The 20,566-nt window shown below is 36.3% G+C and overlaps 1 protein-coding gene across 1 annotated transcript in view; it reads right to left on the bottom strand.

Moving 5' to 3' along the window:
• CSMD1 (CUB and Sushi multiple domains 1) overlaps positions 1–20,566 on the bottom strand; it is a 1,072,234-nt gene that overhangs the window by 131,379 nt on the left and 920,289 nt on the right. The window contains exons 28-33 of the mRNA XM_087718982.1: positions 19,454–19,645; positions 14,582–14,720; positions 10,305–10,492; positions 7,859–8,053; positions 2,409–2,525; positions 51–164 (exon numbers count right to left, since the gene is read on the bottom strand). Of these exons, the coding sequence (XP_087575108.1) occupies positions 51–164; positions 2,409–2,525; positions 7,859–8,053; positions 10,305–10,492; positions 14,582–14,720; positions 19,454–19,645 (945 nt within the window). The remainder of the gene's footprint in view (positions 1–50; positions 165–2,408; positions 2,526–7,858; positions 8,054–10,304; positions 10,493–14,581; positions 14,721–19,453; positions 19,646–20,566) is intronic.

Genomic DNA, 20,566 nt, shown 5'->3' with positions numbered 1-20,566 from the left:
GATTTGAAACTCTACACTTAATCTAAGTGTTATTTATGTGTACTACTTACCTGAATGAGATCCAGAAAGCGAACTCAGAAGCCTAGCTTGAGGATGTTCTCCATCAAATAATTCTGCTACATCATTTAGAGCTGTTTGGAAATATGCAAACTGTCCAAATACAACTATAAAATATGAGCAATAAAAGGAAATATTAATTATTTGCAAAACAAATTACATTAGGTCTACAATAAATGAAAATTACTTTTCCATAAACATCTAGTGGATTCTACTTCAACTCTTACTTGGTTACATTTGTGTCTGAAGCCACAAAGTACAGAAAAAATAATAAATTTTTTTTTACTGTTATTATATTTATATTGTTCCTGAAGCTTTTCATTGGTGCTGGTTAAATTGAAGTTGTTTATTTTTTTTGGGGGGGGGGAAACAAAATTTCAGCTGCATTTTAAAATGTTAACAAACTCATACAATAAATAATAGTTTCACTGTCTCCTGGCTATTCCAAGACCTAGGGTGTATTTAGAAGCTTTCTGGACAAACTAGGAAATCCATGTGCTATTTGAAAGGTCTCCCAATAAAATAAAATAATATTCCAATACTCTCAATAAAATAAAAGTCCCAATTGTTCCAAATCTATGATTGGTGGCTCACAATGTACCACAATGTATGTGATCATATGTACCCTGTTTCCCTGAAAATAAGATCTCCCCAGATAATAAACCAAATTGGGCTTTTGAGCACATGTAGTAAAATAAGCCCTCCCCTGAAAATAAGCCCTCCCCAAAAATATTGCAACACAACAGCAGTCATGAGGTGATCACGCTCGTCTCCTCCTGCACCTCAAAAATAATGAGACCTCCCCGAAAATAAGGCCAAGTGCTTATTTTGGGGGTCAAAAGAAAATAAGACCCTGTCTTATCTTCAGGGAAACACGGTATATAGAGCTATGTGTTTATATGTGTATATTCCAGTTTTTAAAATCTGTAAGATTTCAGATGGAACACCAAATTCTGACAAGATTTCCAAACCTTGTGAGATTTAATTGCTGATTTAATTAAGAGTTTTAATTATTTTTATTTGGATTTGAGTACTTGCAGGCACCATACGAAGAGAAAGCATGCCAGATGTTATGATTCCTAATGGCGCTATATTGCCAGTATTCAGTTGATGTGGTAGTCCTTAAATGCTTTTGATGCAATAATCCACCGGATGACAACATAGTGAAGATAAACACCATCCAGTATTCTGTCATATAATCTACAAAACAGCCAAAGCTGAGAAAAGTGGGACCATTGCTACTCATGCCAAGTACTGACTCAGTGGAGTAATTTTGCCCTCTTCCCACTCCTCTCTGATTTTCCCTATCCTGAAGGAATTGAAAATGACTCCCTTATCTCTCAGAGTGTTGACTCGGAGTATTGGCAAATGCCTTTTTTATCATTTACTATCCAAAGATAGCCATGGCGAGGAGTGAATTCTGCCTTTCAGGTGTGAATTATATTATTTATTTACTTCAGAACAAATTCTGGCAGTCACCATATCTACTACGTAGGGAAAGAGCCTTCTCTTGAAGAAGTCCTTGGCAGTGGACTATACTACGTATCTAGGAAGTAAAATTTGACCCTCATCCACTTGATGTTCAGGAAGATATTAAAAATATATAGAAATCTTAATTTCTTTCAGTATTCTACCTTAATTCTAATTTTAAGTGCCTTTTAGCACATATTTTGCTTTATCTCTATAGATCAGTGTTTCTCAACCTTGGCAACTTGAAGATGTCCGGACTTCAACTCCCAGAATTCCCCAGCCAACATTCGCTGGCTGGGGAATTCTGGGAGTTGAAGTCCGGACATCTTCAAGTTGCCAAGGTTGAGAAACACTGATCTATAGGCTAGTCCAGTGATGGTGAACCTTTTTGGCGCTGAGTGTGCAAACCGAAACACTTGTGTGTGACTGCCAAAGTACCAAAAAACCCAAACACCAGCTGGCCAGTGCACATGCACATGTCTTCTGGTTTTCGGCATGCACATGCGCGCCAGTCAGGTGATCTTTGGATTTCCGGGATTCTGGTGTGTGGGAAGAGCAATTGGCCAGCACACATGCAGATGCCGGAAATTGGAAGCTGGCGACAGTGCGCCTACCCACAGAAAGGACTCTGTGTGCCACCTCTGGCATGAATCCCATAGGTTCACCATCACAGGGCTAATCTGTTGGAAAATAAAACAGAAATAAGTGAATAAGTAAATAATAAAATAAATGCAATGTTTAAATTCATAAACAATGATTTTTTTAACTAATCCAATCCTAGGATACTGATACTGTTATTGAAACTTTCTTAAGCTAATTGTATATCAAGAATATCGCCAAGAATTAATGACAATAAAACCTTAGCGAAAAGTCAGACTTACCAAATTCTTTAGGAACTGTAATGGAATATTGACAAGTCACTCCAGTCGTATAGTTCTGGGGATAATTAGGTGATAAAACTACTCCATCTGATCCAGTATATTGGCCTCCACAGGGAGCTGAAAAAGAACGTGTATAAATACAGAAAAAAAATGGGTCAAATTAATGAGTTGTAATAAAAAATAAAAAAAATATGATACCTCTTCTTGTAACATATAAATATGTCGCATTAGAATTGCAATAGAATTCAATGCAAGCTAACACTGAAATAAGTATTCAAGGATAATTACAATTTAGAAAATGTGCTTAAACTGAAATCCTGGTGTCTCTTAAAAGCGCCATCTAAATTACATCTTGTTTTTTTCTCAGAGTATGTTTCATGGTTATTCCCTTTAATGAGAAAAGACTGATTCTAATAAAATTTCCATTTGCCTTCAGCCTTCTCACTGCACAATTGATATATCAATATTATATAATAATACAAGTTATGTGATTAATATCACAACTGATCATGTGGCATGTTGCTTTATTCTCTATGATTATTGTGCTGAAATTTAAATTTATAAACACAAGAAGTAAATTTTTGACATAGATTAGATAACTGCCCTATTTTAGCAACCACTCTTTTGATGTATCCATCACTTAGCATCTGCAAAAAGTTTTGGAACAGTCATGCAGCATGATTAAATTTCTTTCAGCCAAGAGTTAAATGTGCACTTCACTCTCATTGCCACTATGATCAACACATCCTGATCCCCTTTAAAAACAATAATTGGGAAAGGTGTTTTCCTTAAATACTGTCATTCCCATTCACTTCCTATGCCGAACAAAAGGCATATATATATTGTACTCTATGGATCAAATTCTGTGGGAGGTAAAATCTTCAAGGAATTTATGCCAAGCACGTAAAAGGTGGCGCGGTGGTTAAATGCAGCACTGCAGGCTGACTGCTAGATCAGCAATTCAGCGGTTCAAATCTCACCGGCTCAGGGTTGACTCAGCCTTCCATCCTTCCGAGGTGGGTAAAATGAGGACCCGGATTGTTGGGGGTGATATGCTGACTCTGTAAACCGCTTAGAGAGGGCTGAAAGCCCTATGAAGCGGTATATAAGTCTACTGTTATTGCTATTATTGCTATTATTGCTATTGCCAAAGTAACATTTCCTCTTTTTATTGCTCTAGATAGATCAGCCTACTGCCTTAGAGCCGAGGTGGTGCAGTGGTTAGAGTGCAGTACTGCAGGCCACTTCAGCTGACTGCTATCTGCAGCTCAGCGGTTCTAATCTCACCGGCTCAAGGTTGACTCAGCCTTCCGTCCTTCCGAGGTGGGTAAAATGAGGACCCAGACTGTGGGGGCAATTATGCTGACTCTGTAAACCGCTTAGAGAGGGCTGAAAGCCCTATGAAGCGGTATATAAGTCTAACTGCTATTGCTATATTGCTATTAGGGGCAGTGGAATTAAGATGGCCCCTGAACAAAATTGCAATTTGTTTTAATTTCCGCAGCAAAGTATAGCTGTTTTTATACTTTTAATTCACTTTCAAACTTGTTGTTACCCAATGGCCAAGAGCCAAGAGTCAGTTCCTTAACACTTGGAGACCATAGGCTCAAACTAGTGACTAAATCTCCCATTGTTTTTATTCAATTATAACATTGCATGAAAAAAGTTTGGGTCGGAACTCAGATCAATAAATTGAAAACAGCTAATTAAAAACATTTATTTGGAAAACTAAATCTATGTGCCTTTCATTGACTACTAACCTTCCACTTATAAATGATTGCAACTTAAAGCAAAATAAAAACTCTTTAAGCAAAACACCGGTAGTCCCCGACTTACAACCATTTGTTTAGTGATCACTTGAAGTTACAACTCTGAAAAAGTGACACGATCTATTTTCACACCACCATTATGGCGTCCCCATGGTCACATGATCAAGATTCAGAGCCCTGGCAAACTGGCATGTATTTATCATGGTTACAGTGTCCCAGAATCATGGGAAAGCCAGATTTATTTAACAACCACAGAGCCGAGGTAGCGCATATAGAGCCAAGATGGCGCTGTGGTTAAATGCAGCACTGCAGGCTACTTCAGCTGACTGCAGTTCTGCAGTTCAGCTGTTCAAATCTCACCAGCTCAGGGTTGACTCAGCCTTCCATCCTTCTGAGGTGGGTAAAATGAGGACCCGGATTGTTGGGGGCAATATGCTGACTCTGTAAACCACTTAGAGAGAAGGCTGAAAGCCCTATGAAGCGGTATATGTCTAACTGCTATTGCTATTGCTATAACCATGCTACTAATTTAAAAACTGCTGTGATTCATTTAATAACTGTGGTAAGAAAGGTTGTAAAATGGGGCAAAACTCAGTTGCCAAGCAACTGTCTTGCTTGGCAACAGACATTTTGGGTTTGATTGTGGTCGTACATTGAGGAATACCGGTAGGCAAATCAATTTGCTCTGAGGGGAAGCCTGCCTAATTCAAAAGTAGTATCTAATATAAGAAATATCAGATGAAATTAATGTTAGAGAGTTCCTGAGCTCTTCTGTTAAATATATATATATATATATATATATATTTTAGTTTATGTTTATATATATATAAAATATATATATATATATTTTCTGAGGTTTTCGCGGGTGTTAGTATGTAGGTCTCTAGTTGTTCGGGTTTTCTCCCGCGTAGAATTGGAGATGTCTTGGCGACGTTTCGACGAAGTCACATTCGTCATCTTCAGGCTGCTTCAGACTACTTCAGGTTTGGTGTTTCCAGGAGTAGTGGAATATATATATATATATATATATATATATATATGTATGTATGTATGTATGTATGTATGTATGTATGTATGTATGTATGTATGTATGTATGTAATATTTATGCTGATAAATAAATAAATATTTATTTATCAGCATAAATATAACAAATGTAACAAAAAAGGCAACAGTAAAAAATATTGGGTTTCTGTCTGGATGGACTCTTGTGACGAGCCTAATGACAGAGAGTGGAAGTGTGACCTTCCTCCCATACTTGGGCATACCAGGGGTTGTGACTTTAAGTATATGTTATATATATATATATTTGGGGTGGAGAGGGGAAGGCTCATCTTCCACTCTATGCCTTAGTATTACTATGCCTCATAGTATTTCTATAGTGTTATAGGAGGTATATTTCATAAGCTACAATGCAAATTGACATTTAAAAAATTGAGATCTTCTCAAATGATCTGACACATCACAAGAAATCTCTGAACATTGAAACACCTTATTGAAAGACCTTATTTTGCTATCATTCCTAGACTTCTTAGTAGGGTAATTGTCACTTCTTCCCTGAATTTGTCTCTTTTCATAGATAGGCTGCAAATTTCAATTGAGTCTGTCACAAAATGTAATTTAGAGGAACCTGATACAAAATAGCTTGACATATTTTTCTTAAATTAGACAGGTGCTGCTCCTCACTAAGTTGCTTCAACTTTTATGGGGAAAAATACGTAAGTGTCAAACAGAAATCTACTTGCAATTCTTTGGATCTACATGCCATCTGAAGTCTTATAAATAAGGTTAGATTTCTAAACCCAGTAATATATTTCAGTCGGGGAGATCTTCATACCTAGAAGATTCAAACTTCAGATTTTGAAAAGGGCGTTAATACCTTGTACTAATTTGTTTGGGAAACTATCATCAGCTGAATGGGAAATATTTTTCTATTATAAATATGCACATATTTTTGTCAAACATTCAGTACTGCTTTATAACCAAACATTTTTTTCTGTTAGCATCAGATGTTAAAATGTGAACAAACATGGACATATATTACTTATGCTTCCATGTAGTTTTCTAAAATATAAAAATAAGAATTGTAAATTACAACATCATTTGACGAAAAATGAGTCTTTTGGCAGCCAAAACATTTTCCAAGAGCTGTACATTCCTTTAGTTTTGAAGGCTCTCTGGCTCAATGGATGCTTTCAATTAACAGATAGCAAAAATATGATTTTTCACTGATGTCCTTCTTTCCTCTGTAGTCACATCCCTCCTATGCCAAAAGATCTCTCAATTCCCTATGGCACACCGTGTGCGCGTAGAATAGAGAATCAGCAAAATAAATCTCTCAACCCATTTTCCACTAATAGAAACATCTGCTGAAACAAAACATTCTGAACAGAGTTGGAGTCAGTCTCAAATAACTATCTTCCCTTTGTATTTCAAATATGGATTGGTTTCATATCGAAAATCTGAGTATCATGACACTGGATACAAGTTGTTAAGTTATTTATAGTATTTTAATAGATAGGCTTCTATGTCTAATTTTTATCCTATTATTATCTACTCTAATTGTAGAGTATTGTTCTAACACCGTAATATAAAGATACCCTAACAAAATAAATCCATTGGCTAGCTTCAAGCAATTATTTTCTATTTTTTAAACTGCGTTAATATTTATTTGTTTATTAATGTTTCATCCTCAGTATTACTGTCCTCATTATTGTTAGAATAAGTAACAAAAGGCCTTGGAATGAAGGACACTCAACAGCAATAGAAAGGATTTTAACGTGTAAGAGAGCTCAAAAAAGAAATGAAAAGGTTTTAGATAAATGAGAAATTACCAAGAGAGAACATTTCTATTTCTCAGTGATCTTTGAACCAGTTATTTGAGACACTTCTGGCTCTATTAGCCTTAAAGCAATTCATATATAATGTTTCAAAACTCATATAAAATATACTCAATAATAATTCAGCTCCAGGAAAGAACGTAAAACTGAAATATTCTATGACATTAAACTAAGGGTAGCATCTCAGATGAAAAATTGTTGGAGAATCCATCCAATTCTTATACTACAGGAGTAGCAACTTCCATTGTGGCTGCTTTGAGGTACTTTTGTGGTTGATTTTTTGGAGTGAGGCATTTTTGCCCATATGCCAAATCCATTTTATAAGAACAAGAAACTATTTATATAGTTTGAGCAATATTCCGTTTGTTTTTATCCCTTAAATAAATTAGCTATATGACACAATATTTAGATATCTAACATAGGAAACTTCAAATACAAATCATACAGGCTTTGGATGAACTGTGTTTAAGATCTAAGTACCGGGCTAGAGATGGCTTCTCTGTGGGCTGACAACACTGACTTGACATAGGAAGCAATTATATAATTGTCTACCTTTATCCAGTTTTTTCTAAGTTCTTACTTATCAAATATCTTTGGTATTATAGTACTGAATCTACAAATGTCTTTTCTTTCTTTTTAATTTCACCTTAAATGGCAATTTTAGATATGGGAGTTAAAATAAATAAGAAGGAAAACAATAGCTTTTTCGTCTCTCTTTCATCAGTTCCTCTACCTCACTAGCAGAATATTGTCAGAATCCCAAAATAGAGAGAACGATGAGAATAGTTGTACTAATACAATTTCTCATAATGCACGCCCCCCCTCCCCAGGATTCATACATACCACTACAATGCGGCAAGATTCTGTTCCATGCAGGTTTTCCATCAACACCTATCACACAAGTGATAGTAGAAGGATCAATAATCTTGTAACCTGAATCACACTGATAAGTAATACTTGACCCAAGTTTAAAGTCTGTTCCAATTCTGGTTCCATTCATTATGTTGCCAGGGTCAAAACAAGCTTCCCGTGGTTTTTCTAATGAAAAAGAGAAAGTGGGTTAAGACTCTTTTTAAAATAAAACAGAGGAATCAACTTGAATCAATATAATCCACTCCAAGAATGATAAAGATTACTAACAGTATACTTAATTCCTATCTCATTCTCATCTAGCTGTGTAAGTTTGTCTGTCCGTCCGTCCATCCATCCATCTTTTTCTTCACCAAATAGATTGGGATTATTAGAATTTAATCTGAAATTACTATTACAATTGCACATAAAGACAATATTGTTTATGAGAATACATTTTAGATAAATTTTCAGTTACGGTATGAGATCTGAGATTGCTTTGATTAGCTAAACTAGATGAAAAACTAGAAGCCTTAACAGTTTTCTTGGATCTATCATATTTTTCAACATCACCAAACATAGTTTCCTTTTGAATAACCAATCAGAAAAGGATCTAAAAGCTTTTAATGAGCATAATATTTGCACGTAATTTTTCCACAGGGGGAAAAAATAGCTTGCATATTTAGTTACTCTTAATAGTCAGTATACATTTCCTGATAGTCATCCCATTGAATTTGAGGGGACTGACTTTTCAGTCTATAATATTGGTTTCTATTGTAATAGCAATTACAATTTTCATAAGTTAAGATGATAAAAAATGCCTGAATTTTTAAGGATTTATGTTTAGCAGTATCTGTAAAATAGCCACTTTTTAGGGAAACGAAAGCTCCATGATTAAATTAAAGAATGCAATATATTTGTTCATTTCTACAATGCTAAAGCAATTATTATAAGCAAACTTGCTTGGGGTGCTTTTTAAAAATTGTGTTTGTCATGAACATTTTATTTATTTTTATTTGCAAAGTGTTAGGACTTTGCTGCTGAGAAAAAAAAATCTTGTGAATTCTATGCAAATATAGTAATTTAAGCAAAACTAAATAAATTAGCCAATGAGCTAAGCAAAATTGCACTGTGGAAGATTCTTATGGCAAAAAATCAAATAGCATTATGTAATTAAACATATTATAAGTGGTAATGAATATCTGTCAGAAAATAAAGATATATATTTTATATAGTGGAAAAACTCATTTTGTATTAAATGAAAAGTATATGCACTCCTTAAATAATTGTCACCAAATTGCAGACATGAGTATATTATATATCCATAAATATTTTAATTAAAATATTTGTGTGAATATCTGTGAATATGGAAGGCCTTTTGCCTTTAAACATCTTTTATCCTACCTGTATGTAATTTGACTAATTCTTTAGAGAACCACACGTCTTTTTGAAACCAGTGGGTTTATAGCTTGTTGCTTTTCAAAACTGGTTTGAAGCTGAGAATTTCTCTCCCCTCTCTGTCCCCCACTTGTATACAGATGGGCAAAAGTAAATATTTGGAAAAATAGGAGAATGTTCAAAGACATTAAATAATTCAAATAGAAAAAAGCAGCGGAAGACTGGACTGAACCTAAGAACAAATCAATCATGGCAAGACAGTTAATTTTCATTCAAGAAGAAACCAAATTAAGAGCAAACTTGATTACTGGAGAAACAAAAGGCCAAAGGACACCGAAACACCAGCTTGCCCAAAAAGAAGGGTCAAATTGTTTATTAGGCAAGGCAGAATAAAAAATAAATAAAAGTTTTGAAGCTTATCTTATAAATAATGCTAGTCTGTGCTAGGCAGAGATGTTGAAATACTGTTTGGTATTAATTTTCAAACTCCTTCAATAAATATTATTTTATTCTCAGTTCTTGGATTTTCTTGTGAGCTATCTAAATGGTTTCAGCCCAGCCTCCCGATGAAACTTGAAAGTAGTTATGGAAAAACATTAACCAGTTCCAAATTAGTTTTGAAATAAGTGTAAATGTAATGTAAGAGCATTAAACTATTAATAATAGAGAACCCTGTTTATATTATTTCTAAATAAGGTGGTTGCAAAACATTTTACATAAAACACATTTTTGTAATGTTTGAAACTACTATATAAAATATATCCAATACAATTAAGATAAGAATAATTTTTAAAAAAAGTCTGATATAAGTTTTTTTTCTAAATGTAGTATGCAACCATTTTAATGATGTTATCATTGAGCACTACTCTAGAAAGTGCCATTAATTATATTTGTCACTATGGGCTATTAGAAATCCAATCCCATATCATTGTTGCTAATTTTGCTATAAATCTACACAAACTTCATCTTCATTGAAACTGGACATGAAATAGATGAACTTCGTATTATATAATATGTTAAACATATATTGTTTTAAATTTACCTTTATAGTCAATGGCAAATCCTGCCATGCCAACTGAAGCATCACTCCGAAATGCCAAGAAAAGATTATTGCCATTGCTTTCTATCCTATCTGGGGCCTGGGAACCTTGAAAACTGCCAATCAGAGGGCTGTTAGAATCTCCTCCTTCATAAATATGCAAAAAATCATAACTAGGTTCCATGTTGAAACTGAAATAGAAAAACAAGAAATAAAATGTTTCTGAATTTGGGGGGGAAAGAAAAAGTGTTCCAATCATTTTTCCTTTAGCATTTGTATTTATTTCTCACAAAAATATTCCAAATAGTAATATATGCATGGTAATTTATACTCTATTGATTTCCATGTGTTTTGTCCATCCCTTTTTCTTCTTTATTTTCTACTACTAAAATCACGGCATAAACAGTAGTTCTGCTTCTAAGGCTTTCTTTTCTAGATATAGGAGAAAAAAATGGAAACTTGTATCACAGTGGTTTGATAACTCCTGTCCCTGCTAAAACCAGTATGAAGAGGTTGGGTGCTAATACTAAATCTTATTTACCCAACATTGATCAGAAATGTTGTGAGAAAAGTAAAACCAGTAGACACCGTTTTCTTTAAAATATACACAAATATTTGAAATACATTTTAGAGAAAAGAGTTGTAACTGTTTCCAGGGCATGGTCCCTCATGGATGCTAACCTACTCGCACAGATTAATAGCTAAATGAGATAAAATTTCAAATAACATGTTATAATATGAGGTTTTGATGGAGAAGGGCAGATAAATATTTTCCAGAATATGTGTGTGCTTTAAACCTTTGATTTTATAGGTAGTGACTTGGGAATATAATTATTTCATTTTTTTAAAAAAAATAACTTTATTTGAAGTAGACATATAGGGTTTAAACGGTCAATATATAAAACACATGGATGCAAATCCTAATGAACATTGTAAGTAATGTTTTGGTTTTTGAATTGTTTTTAATATATTGCTGCAACTGTTAGTGATTAACCGGTTGATTTACTGTGGAAGAAGAAAGCCATCATCACTGGGAACTTAAGACAGTGTTTCTCAACCTTGGCTACTTGAAGATATTTGGACTTCAACTCCCAGAATTCCCCAGCCAGCATTTGCTGGCTGGGGAATTCTGGGAGTTGACGTCCAGACATCTTCAAGTGACCAAGGTTGAGAAACACTGACTTAAGAGAAGAAAAGTTGCTCCCCTTCAACAGGGAATATTTGAATCATTATTGGGACATTCTGTTGTCACTTTGCATACGATAAACAAAATAAAAATGTCAGAAACAGTTGATGTTTTTATCTTGTTTTTCAATTTTTGGACAGTTGCTTCTCATTTCATAATCACAATTCGGATTGACAAGTTGTTAGGTGAAATAGTCACTAGGTGAAACTGTGACTGTGCTTTTGATCTTTGCTTTGCTTTACAGAACCTGAAAAGTCATAAATGTGAGTGTTGTTCCTAAAGTTACCTTTTCATTAACTTGTAATTATGAAAGAGGCAGTGGTTAAAGGACTGCCTTGTAAACTCATTTTGAATTGGGTTGCCATATATATTGAACAAATAAAAAAACATAATCAATCAATCAAGTGTCCTTTAAAAAAATCTCACTATGAAAGATTCCTTGATCTAAAAGCCTAATAAAATATAAATATATTTGCTTCATTTATAAACTCTAAATATTTAGGGGCTGTCTGAACCTAAGAAATAGCACTCTCAAGAAGGATGAGATTGCTTTGCCCCCACCCCTCTAACATCTGAAGAAAAAGGAGCCAAGGTGGCGCAGTGGTTAAATGCAGCACTGCAGGCTACTGCTAGATCAGCAGGTCAGCGGTTCAAATCTCACCGGCTCAGGGTTGACTCAGCCTTCCATCCTTCCGAGGTGGGTAAAATGAGGACCCAGATTGTTGGGGGCAATATGCTGACTCTCTGTAAACCGCTTAGAGAGGCCTGAAAGGCCTATGAAGCGGTATATAAGTCTACTGCTATTGCTATTGCTATTGCTAAAAAGGAAGCATGTGCCTCAACTCTCCAGACGGCCACAAATGAGTAAGCAAATTCTCCTTGGAGAAAAACTTTCCCATTAGTAATATAATCCAATGCTATATATAGCTCAAAACCAGGACTTTGAATTGTACTCAGAAACATACAGGTCACCCAGAGATGGTATTCTACCGGTTCGGGTGAACCATTAGTGGCAGCAGCGTGAGGATCCACCCACCCACCCAGATGTCATCACGGACCTTCTGTGCATGAGCAGAAGGGTCTGTGCATGCCCACACGTGTGCACGACCCCACTACCGAACCGGTAGTGAAGAAAATAGGGTACCATTACTGAGGTAACCCATTTAGTGCCCCAAAGATAGGACTAAGCTGCTAAAATGGCTCTTAGTCAGTAGCATGTGGGCTGCCATATTTCACTACAGCTGAAGTTTCTAGATAATCTTCAAATGCAGTTCAGTTCAAAAGAAGCATGTTGCAGTAATCTAGTTTTCAGGTAATGAGGCCATAAGGGATTGTCATCAAGAGCTCCCACATCAAAAAGTTGGACAGAGTCTGCCCTTGGTTCAGCATCCATTTGGTAATCAAGTCACATCACACTTCTGTCAGAAGCGCCAAGGCACTTCCGGGTTGAAAATATTAGCCGGTGACATCACTGTTGCCTGGAGGACACCCAGTTAGGAGTTCTTGTCATGTTCCTAGCTGGAGATGGAGGAAGGACGAGAGCTTATCCCTCCCCATGGCAGCACTGAGGTTTGAACCCGGGTTTGCTCACTTGCAACACGCCATCCTAACCACATGAGCCACCATGCTCCTTCGTAATCAAGTAAAAGTTATGAATTAAACCAAGTTCATATTGAACTTGATTCCTAGTGATCGCATCCATGCAGTTTTCTAGCTAGTGTTCTGATAAGTGGTTTATCAGTGTAAATTACACTGTTTGTGAAATATGTCATAACACTGTTTTTCAGTGTAATGACATATTTTTGCAAGGTTTTTTTTTCAATCTAGCTTCATAGTAACAAAATAAAAAGAGGTAATTAATTTACTTAATCCAGCTTTATAATCACGTACTAGTAAGAAATCCCACTACACAAAACCAGGCTTAGTTTACATGAGGTTTCATTCTGGCCATGCAATGATTTGGTTTTTAGAATCTTATTAAAATATTACTTTTTGTATCTGGGAGTATGAAAGGAGTTAAGTGGAAATCTAAACTCCTCTATTGAATCCAGTTATTGCATTAGCAGTTTCAAATTATGGCAGCTTCCTTCAACGCACAGCTGTTTTTTCTTTACTTTTTCTCTAAATAAGAGATAGGCTACATCTGGCACCTCTATAATTTGATCACAGGAAAAAGGTAGAGACAGGCAGAAACTATGCGCCTTCTGATGGACATAAAAATAGATGGATCCTTTGGTGTCTCATATATTTTTTTCTCGTGTCTTTACTTGTTTTATGTGTCATGAAGCACTGAGGTGGATGTCAGGCATAGATAGGCAGCCATTATTTATTTATTATTTATTTATTAATTAGACTTATATACCGCTTCATAGGGCTTTCAGCCCTCTCTAAGCGGTATACAGATTTTTAGCAAATTGAGTCAGCATATTGCCCCCACAGTCTGGGTCCTCATTTCACCCACCTCGGAAGGATGGAAGGCTGAGTCAACCTTGAGCCGGTGAGATTTGAACCGCTGAACTGCAGATAACAGTCAGCTGAAGTGGCCTGCAGTACTGCACCCTAACCACTGCGCCACCTCGGCTCTTAGCTTCCAAGTCTCATTTTTTTCAGCATACCCCTGCCCCGATTATTATTGTTGAACACTTTCAAGATAGTTTTCCACCATATTAAAATGGGCAACCCCTGAAAATTATATTTATACCCTAAAGTTAGCATGCTACAAAAATTTAAAAAAAACAACTGTTATAGCCCAGCAACAGCCTGTGCTGTGTTCTAATTGGTCGGGCGAAGCACAGCCTGTGATTGGTGTACTGTGACAGTTGTAACACATTCTGAATCGCTTGTCATCTTGTCATCTGGTACTAATAAACATCATTGCTATCTGATCCATGGCTCCTGCGTTCCTTTCACCCAATCTTTAACAACAACAACACACACACACCCCTCCCAAATACTTCTTAAAAACTCAGACCCACATCATTCAGCCCTGCCTATGGCATAGTTTTAAAAAAAAGTAATTAGCCGGGATCATTAACGTATTGTGCAATTTTTGAATGTGACATTTCAAAGGAAAACACAGTTCTCGAAATAATACCTTTTGAATATCAAAGCAATGACAAAATCGGGGTTTACTTTTATTCTCCAATCACATTCCTTTCCCGCAGGATACGGCTGTGGATAGTTGGGTGATAAGATAACACCTGCTGGACCTGTGAGATTTCCACCACATGCAGCTGTCACAGAGGAGAGAATAATAAAAAAAATGATCACATGTCAAAACCGAGGACTGGAAACTGTCAAAGTAGTTTAGGTTCTTATACGTTTCTTTTTGACACCTTATTTTCAAGTATTTATCACAACAATTGTAAGTCCAACGAAAACCTCTTGGATAAAGAAATGTGTGACTACAGCAGTGTTTCTCAACCTTGGCAACTTGAAGATGTCTGGACTTCAACTCCCAGAATTCCCCAGCCAGCGAATGCTGGCTGGGGGATTCTGGGAGTTGAAGTCCGGACATCTTCAAGTTGCCAAGGTTGAGAAATACTGGACTACAGTATTTATTCTCCAGTATGAAAGTTCTTCCCTTAGGCATGTGAAGTTCATTTAATAAAGCAGCACAATAATGAAGTTAGAGCACTCCAGACATTTCTCAGCCTGACTGAATAAGGACTGGGAGAGGGGAAGGGGGAAGCAGAATGGAGAGATGTTTGCATCTACTTGACCTTGTGCATATATCTGGAAAAGGGTTTTTTATTCTACTATGTTCAAAAAGTGATGCTGAATTTAAGCTAATTCTCAGCCTTATTTTCTGCATTGGACAGCATGACGGAAAGCAACGACAGAAAGTGGCCTTTGTAGTTTATTCCTCAGTTATTTTTACTAGGTATATGTACTGACTTTACAGTGGTAGAGACTAATTTGATTCTGCACCTAATAACTGCAGCAAGACTGTTGGTGGCGCAATACTGGAAGAAGGAAGACTTGCCTACAATCCAAGAATGGACATTGAAAGTCACAAACTTAGCCGAGATGGCTAAAATATCGGCATATCTTAAAGATCATTCAAATGAGAGATATAAACGAGACTGGAAAAAATGGATTGACTATCTACAAAATAAATACGGGACCAAGAAATTCCAGTTAGCCTATGCTTAAGATCAGAAATGATTTAAACTGTTTAAAGTTAGCTCAGCAAGAAGAAGCTAAGGTCAATGTAGAATGTCATTAATTTATTTATTTCTTTTTTCTCAATAGATTTTAGACTGGGTTAGTTAAAAATCCATACCGTGTACGGGTTCTGGAAAGTCGGGGGGGGGGAAGGAGGAGGGGGGTTGGGGGGTGGAGGGAGGGAGGGGGAACACACACACAAAAATTGTACTTCAATGTCTTAATGATTGACGAATGATGAAATATTTGTGTTTTTTAAAAGAAATAAAATAAATATTTGTAATAAAAACAGAAAGCGGCCTTTGGATCTGCTGCATTCCAGGCTCTTTGTCAAGGGACCGAAATCCTGTTTAATTCTCCTTTGCAGCTTTGCAAGATTAGACTTTCACAAAGTTGGGAAGCACAAGTTATGTAGCCTTGAAGAAGGCGAGAGGCAAGAATTTCCCTCCTATCCAGGAGAGAACCAGGACACACAGAAGCAGCCTGTGCTCCTTGGGATATTAGATTGCAGTCTGAATTGTCAGAATAAACAGCTAACATAATCTGCAGATTTCTCTCGGTTATTCCATAATTTTTTCTATCTTTCTCTATTTGAATATCTACACCTGGATCTCCAAGCAACTGATGAGAATGTATATTATGATCTGAAGTGATAGATCAATTATATGAGATTACAAAGAAAAAAACTATATAAAAATAATCAAATATGTTGGAAAATGATCCTTTAAAGGAAAATGAACAACAGCAATTATTGAACTATTCCATATGCATTATCTAAAGCCAGAAGAAAGAGAAAGGAGATAGCTTTTGAGCATCTATTATATGGGTACAGAAGCAGTCCAATTTGGTGTTAATTGGTCTGTTTCTACATGCAGAAATGACAATGCTCAATCAATTTGCTTAAAGGTGAGAGATGGCTTTTGTTATATTCAACAAGGTGGGAAGTTACTAAATTTGTTTATACCTGTTATGAAATATACCACTTCACCACTTATAAAGATGGAAAGGCGCTTTGTTATATATTTTTTTCTTTACTCTTTCTTTTCTGTTTCTCTATTTTTTTTTACTTTTTTCTGACCTTTTTACTTTTTCTGTTTATTTCTTCTATTTTTTTTAGTTTGTATTAGTCTTTGATGTTGTAATTACAATCTTTAATAAAATTATGATTAAAAAAACAAGGGGAAAATTGCACAGTTCCCTTTCAGATAAACAATTAAATTTTAAACCAGGCACTTAAAATTAGGCTTCTTGCAAAGAGTAGGAGAGAACATTTATAATTTTCATTAGAGTAACAATACCCATGTTGTCATTTTCTTTTTAAAAAACTGGGTCAAACATAATAACACATTTCCTTTCTAGGTTTTTATTGTAATGAAATCTCAAAACTCTTCTAATGTTTTCCAACAAGAGATCATTCTGGATCCAGAAAGACTGCAATTTAAGCTATTAAGATGTTAATTTAAATTGTTAATTTAAAAGATCTTCTGTCATCCTATGAGGCCATCTCCAAACCTGGACATCTAACTCTTGGAAAAAAAATTCACCTTGTCCAGCAAATAAATATTCAAGGTAGTTGAGTTCATAGCTTTTTAACACAAGGATCTCACTAATAGTTCTTTAAGCTCTTTAAGGTGATGGCATTATTATTATTTTTTGACCAGAACAATTACGATTTCAGGAAAGATTGGCAGGATAGAATCCAGGAATCCTAAGGATACTAGGTACGAGTATAATAGGCAAAAAGAAGACCAGATACATGAATTATGAGAATCAGTTACATTAATCCAAACAGATATTGAAATGGTGGACTAGATAGCCCAGGAAGAGCATTTGCTAAAATGGTATGAAGACCAGCTTGAATCTGGAGGAAAAAACCCACAAATGTGATGCAAATTGTTCATAATTGAGCTCATAATCCACCAGCTGGTTCTACCATAGACCATGTCATTTGGTTTACAGCCCTAAAAAGTTGGCTGGGTTTCTGCAGATGAAGTCAGAGACAATCTATTGTCTTTGACTTCTATTTATGATTATTCTAGCATAGGCTTTGTAAGGATCATCTACTACATCCATCAGCTTAGTTACTAGAATGTAGAGCAATTGCTCAAGTTCTCATTTCAATCTTTCAGCTCTTTCCTGTCACTACCTCCAGGATTCTCAGGCAGCGCCTCCATTTATCTAAATAAAATATGAATATTAACTTGCCCTGACAATTTCTATATTTTGAGAAGACAATTTGAAAGAAATCTAAACAATACTGTAGTACCTAAACCACTTATCTATTTCAGAAGTATTATAGGCACTGTACGCTGTTATAAACCTGGTAAAACCACTCTGGATTAGGGTAACAAGAAACGCCAACGAGGACTACAACTCAATTCTACAAAAAATGACCATTCCTGAAGTTGACATTAAATGCTGCAAGGCAGTAGGTGCAGTTTTTATGCATTCAGACCTATACCATTGTAAGTTAATATTTGAAGCTTTAGGATCTTCTGTTGATCAGCTGGCAAATGCCCCAAATTTTGGTAGTATACTGCCATTTGAGATAGGATGATTGATTGTCAGCTCTCAAGAGCTGCAGGAAAGAACTAGCCTTGATTTTTGTGAACCAGTCATTAAAAAGAGTAATTGACAAATCCAGGTTTCAATGACGATGAAAATGTTATCTAGTTGGGTAATAAAACAACTGCAAGAAAACAACCAGAGAGCACCAAGAACTCCTCAAATCCAGGTTTTACTGTCTTTTTAAGCTAAAGTATATATTGCAATCAGATGCATACTCTAGGAAACTCACATCTAGAATACTCAATGAAAGGAAGTTGAGATTTTAAGAACACAATTAAGCCATCTACGAACATGTTGTGGCTTATCAGTATTTACCGGTAATAGAAGTTTATCGCTTCTCATAAATAAGTTGTGAGTTTCATAGTTGATGCATGAAATGTACGTAGTATCACCCTGAATGACCACTGAGAATATACAATACAACACAATACAATACAATAGCAGAGTTGGAAGGGACCTTGGAGGTCTTCTAGTTCAACCCCCTGCCTAGGCAGGAAACACTATACCATTTCAGACAAATGGCTGTCCAACATCTTATTAAAGACTTCCAGTGTTGGGGCATTCACAACTTCTGAAGAAAAGTTGTTCCACTGATTAATTGTTCTAACTGTCAGGAAATTTCTTCTCAGTTCTAAGTTGCTTCTCTCCTTGATTAGTTTCCACCCATTGCTTCTTGTTCTACCCGCAGGTGCCTTGGAGAATAGCTTGAGTCCCTCTTCTTTGGGGCAACCCCTGAGATATTGGAAGACTGCCATCATGTCTCCCCTAGTCCTTCTTTTCATTAAACTAGACATACCCAGTTCCTGCAACCGTTCTTCATATGTTTTAGTCTCCAGTCCCCTAATCCTATTTGTTGCTCTTCTCTGCACTCTTTCTAGAGTCTCCACATCTTTTCTACATTGTGGCGACCAAAACTGAATGCAGGATTCCAAGTGTGGCCTTACCAAGGCATTATAAAGTAGTATTAACACTTCATGTGATCTTGATTCTGTCCCTCTGTTTATGTAGCCTGGAACTGTGTTGGCTTTTTTGGCAGCTGCTGCACACGGCTGGCTCATATTTAAATGGTTGTCCACTAGGACTCCAAGATCCCTCTCACAGTTGAGCACGGTACCACCTATACTATACCTGTGCATTTTTGTTTTTCTTGCCTAAATGTAGAACCTTACTCATATCACGAGGGAGTATACTTTAATTTAACTCAAAAGTGCCCAACATTTCATCTTAATACCTATACATGTTGGTGCATCAGGCTGCCAAAAGAATCGGTTGTTCAGTTGTACACAAGTAATTTTATCCTGCCCTTGGAGTTGATACCCTGGGTCACATTGGAAGGTGATTGTATCTCCAGGTTCTCTGCTGTCTCCATATCTACTTCCATTCTGTGGGGTCCCAGGATCATTACAGGTAGAGGCAACTGATGCTGCAAAAAAATCATGAAAACAAAACGTATTTAGAGACACATAAGGAACATTGAAGATTTTGCATTGCATCACACATTTTATAACAACAGCATTGTATGCCATTGTTTGCCTAAGTTTGGAAGGAAAGTTATTAAGTAGGATTGCCTTTCTAGAAAAGTGCCTGCTCTAATACATCATATTAGATTATTTTCTTCCAATTATCTCTGTCAGGAAAAGAGATGGAGAGATGGCGTGCTGGAAAATGATCTCGGTGTGTTTGAAATAAACACTGAGCAGGCATAAGATGTATGGACTGCACGCTGCCATTCTACAAATAATCCAAACAATAAAGAAAAATCATGCTTCAGAAAGCAAGGCTGCCTGGACACAACCTTTCTTTGATTTGATTGTTTTCCCCTGAAAAGGTAAATGAAGAACTGTAAGTCAAAGTCAGAATCTGGAGGAAAAAGTGACTAGCCAAAACAATCCTCACAACTTTATAGCAATGGCAATAGCAGTTAGACTTATATACCACTTCATAGGGCTTTCAGGCCTCTCTAAGCGGTTTTACAGAGTCAGCATATCGCCCCCAACAACAATCCGGGTCCTCATTCTACCCACCTCGGAAGGATGGAAGGCTGAGTCGACCCTGAGCCGGTGAGCTTTGAACAGCCGAACTGCAGAACTGCAGTCAGCTGAAGTAGCCTGCAGTGCTGCATTTAACCACTGCGCCACCTAGGCTCCTAATATACATACTGTATATAAAATCCTAAAACCATCTTACAGCTAAAACTATCTTACACTGACACCATTCACTCTCTTTCTCCACCTCTGTTGGGCTTTGGAAAGCATAGCAATAGCAATAGCAGTTAGACTTATATACCGCTTCATGGGGCTTTCAGCCCTCTCTAAGCGGTTTACAGAGTCAGCATATTGCCCCC

This window comes from Thamnophis sirtalis, unplaced genomic scaffold (genome assembly GCF_051295495.1).
Source record: "Thamnophis sirtalis isolate CommonGarterSnake01/CBP01778 unplaced genomic scaffold, rThaSir2_p1.2 scaffold_6, whole genome shotgun sequence".
In the NCBI taxonomy this organism is placed as follows: Eukaryota; Metazoa; Chordata; class Lepidosauria; order Squamata; family Natricidae; genus Thamnophis; species Thamnophis sirtalis.
The sequence above is the reverse complement of the archived record's forward strand: the minus strand, read 5'-3'. Positions and strand labels throughout refer to the sequence as shown.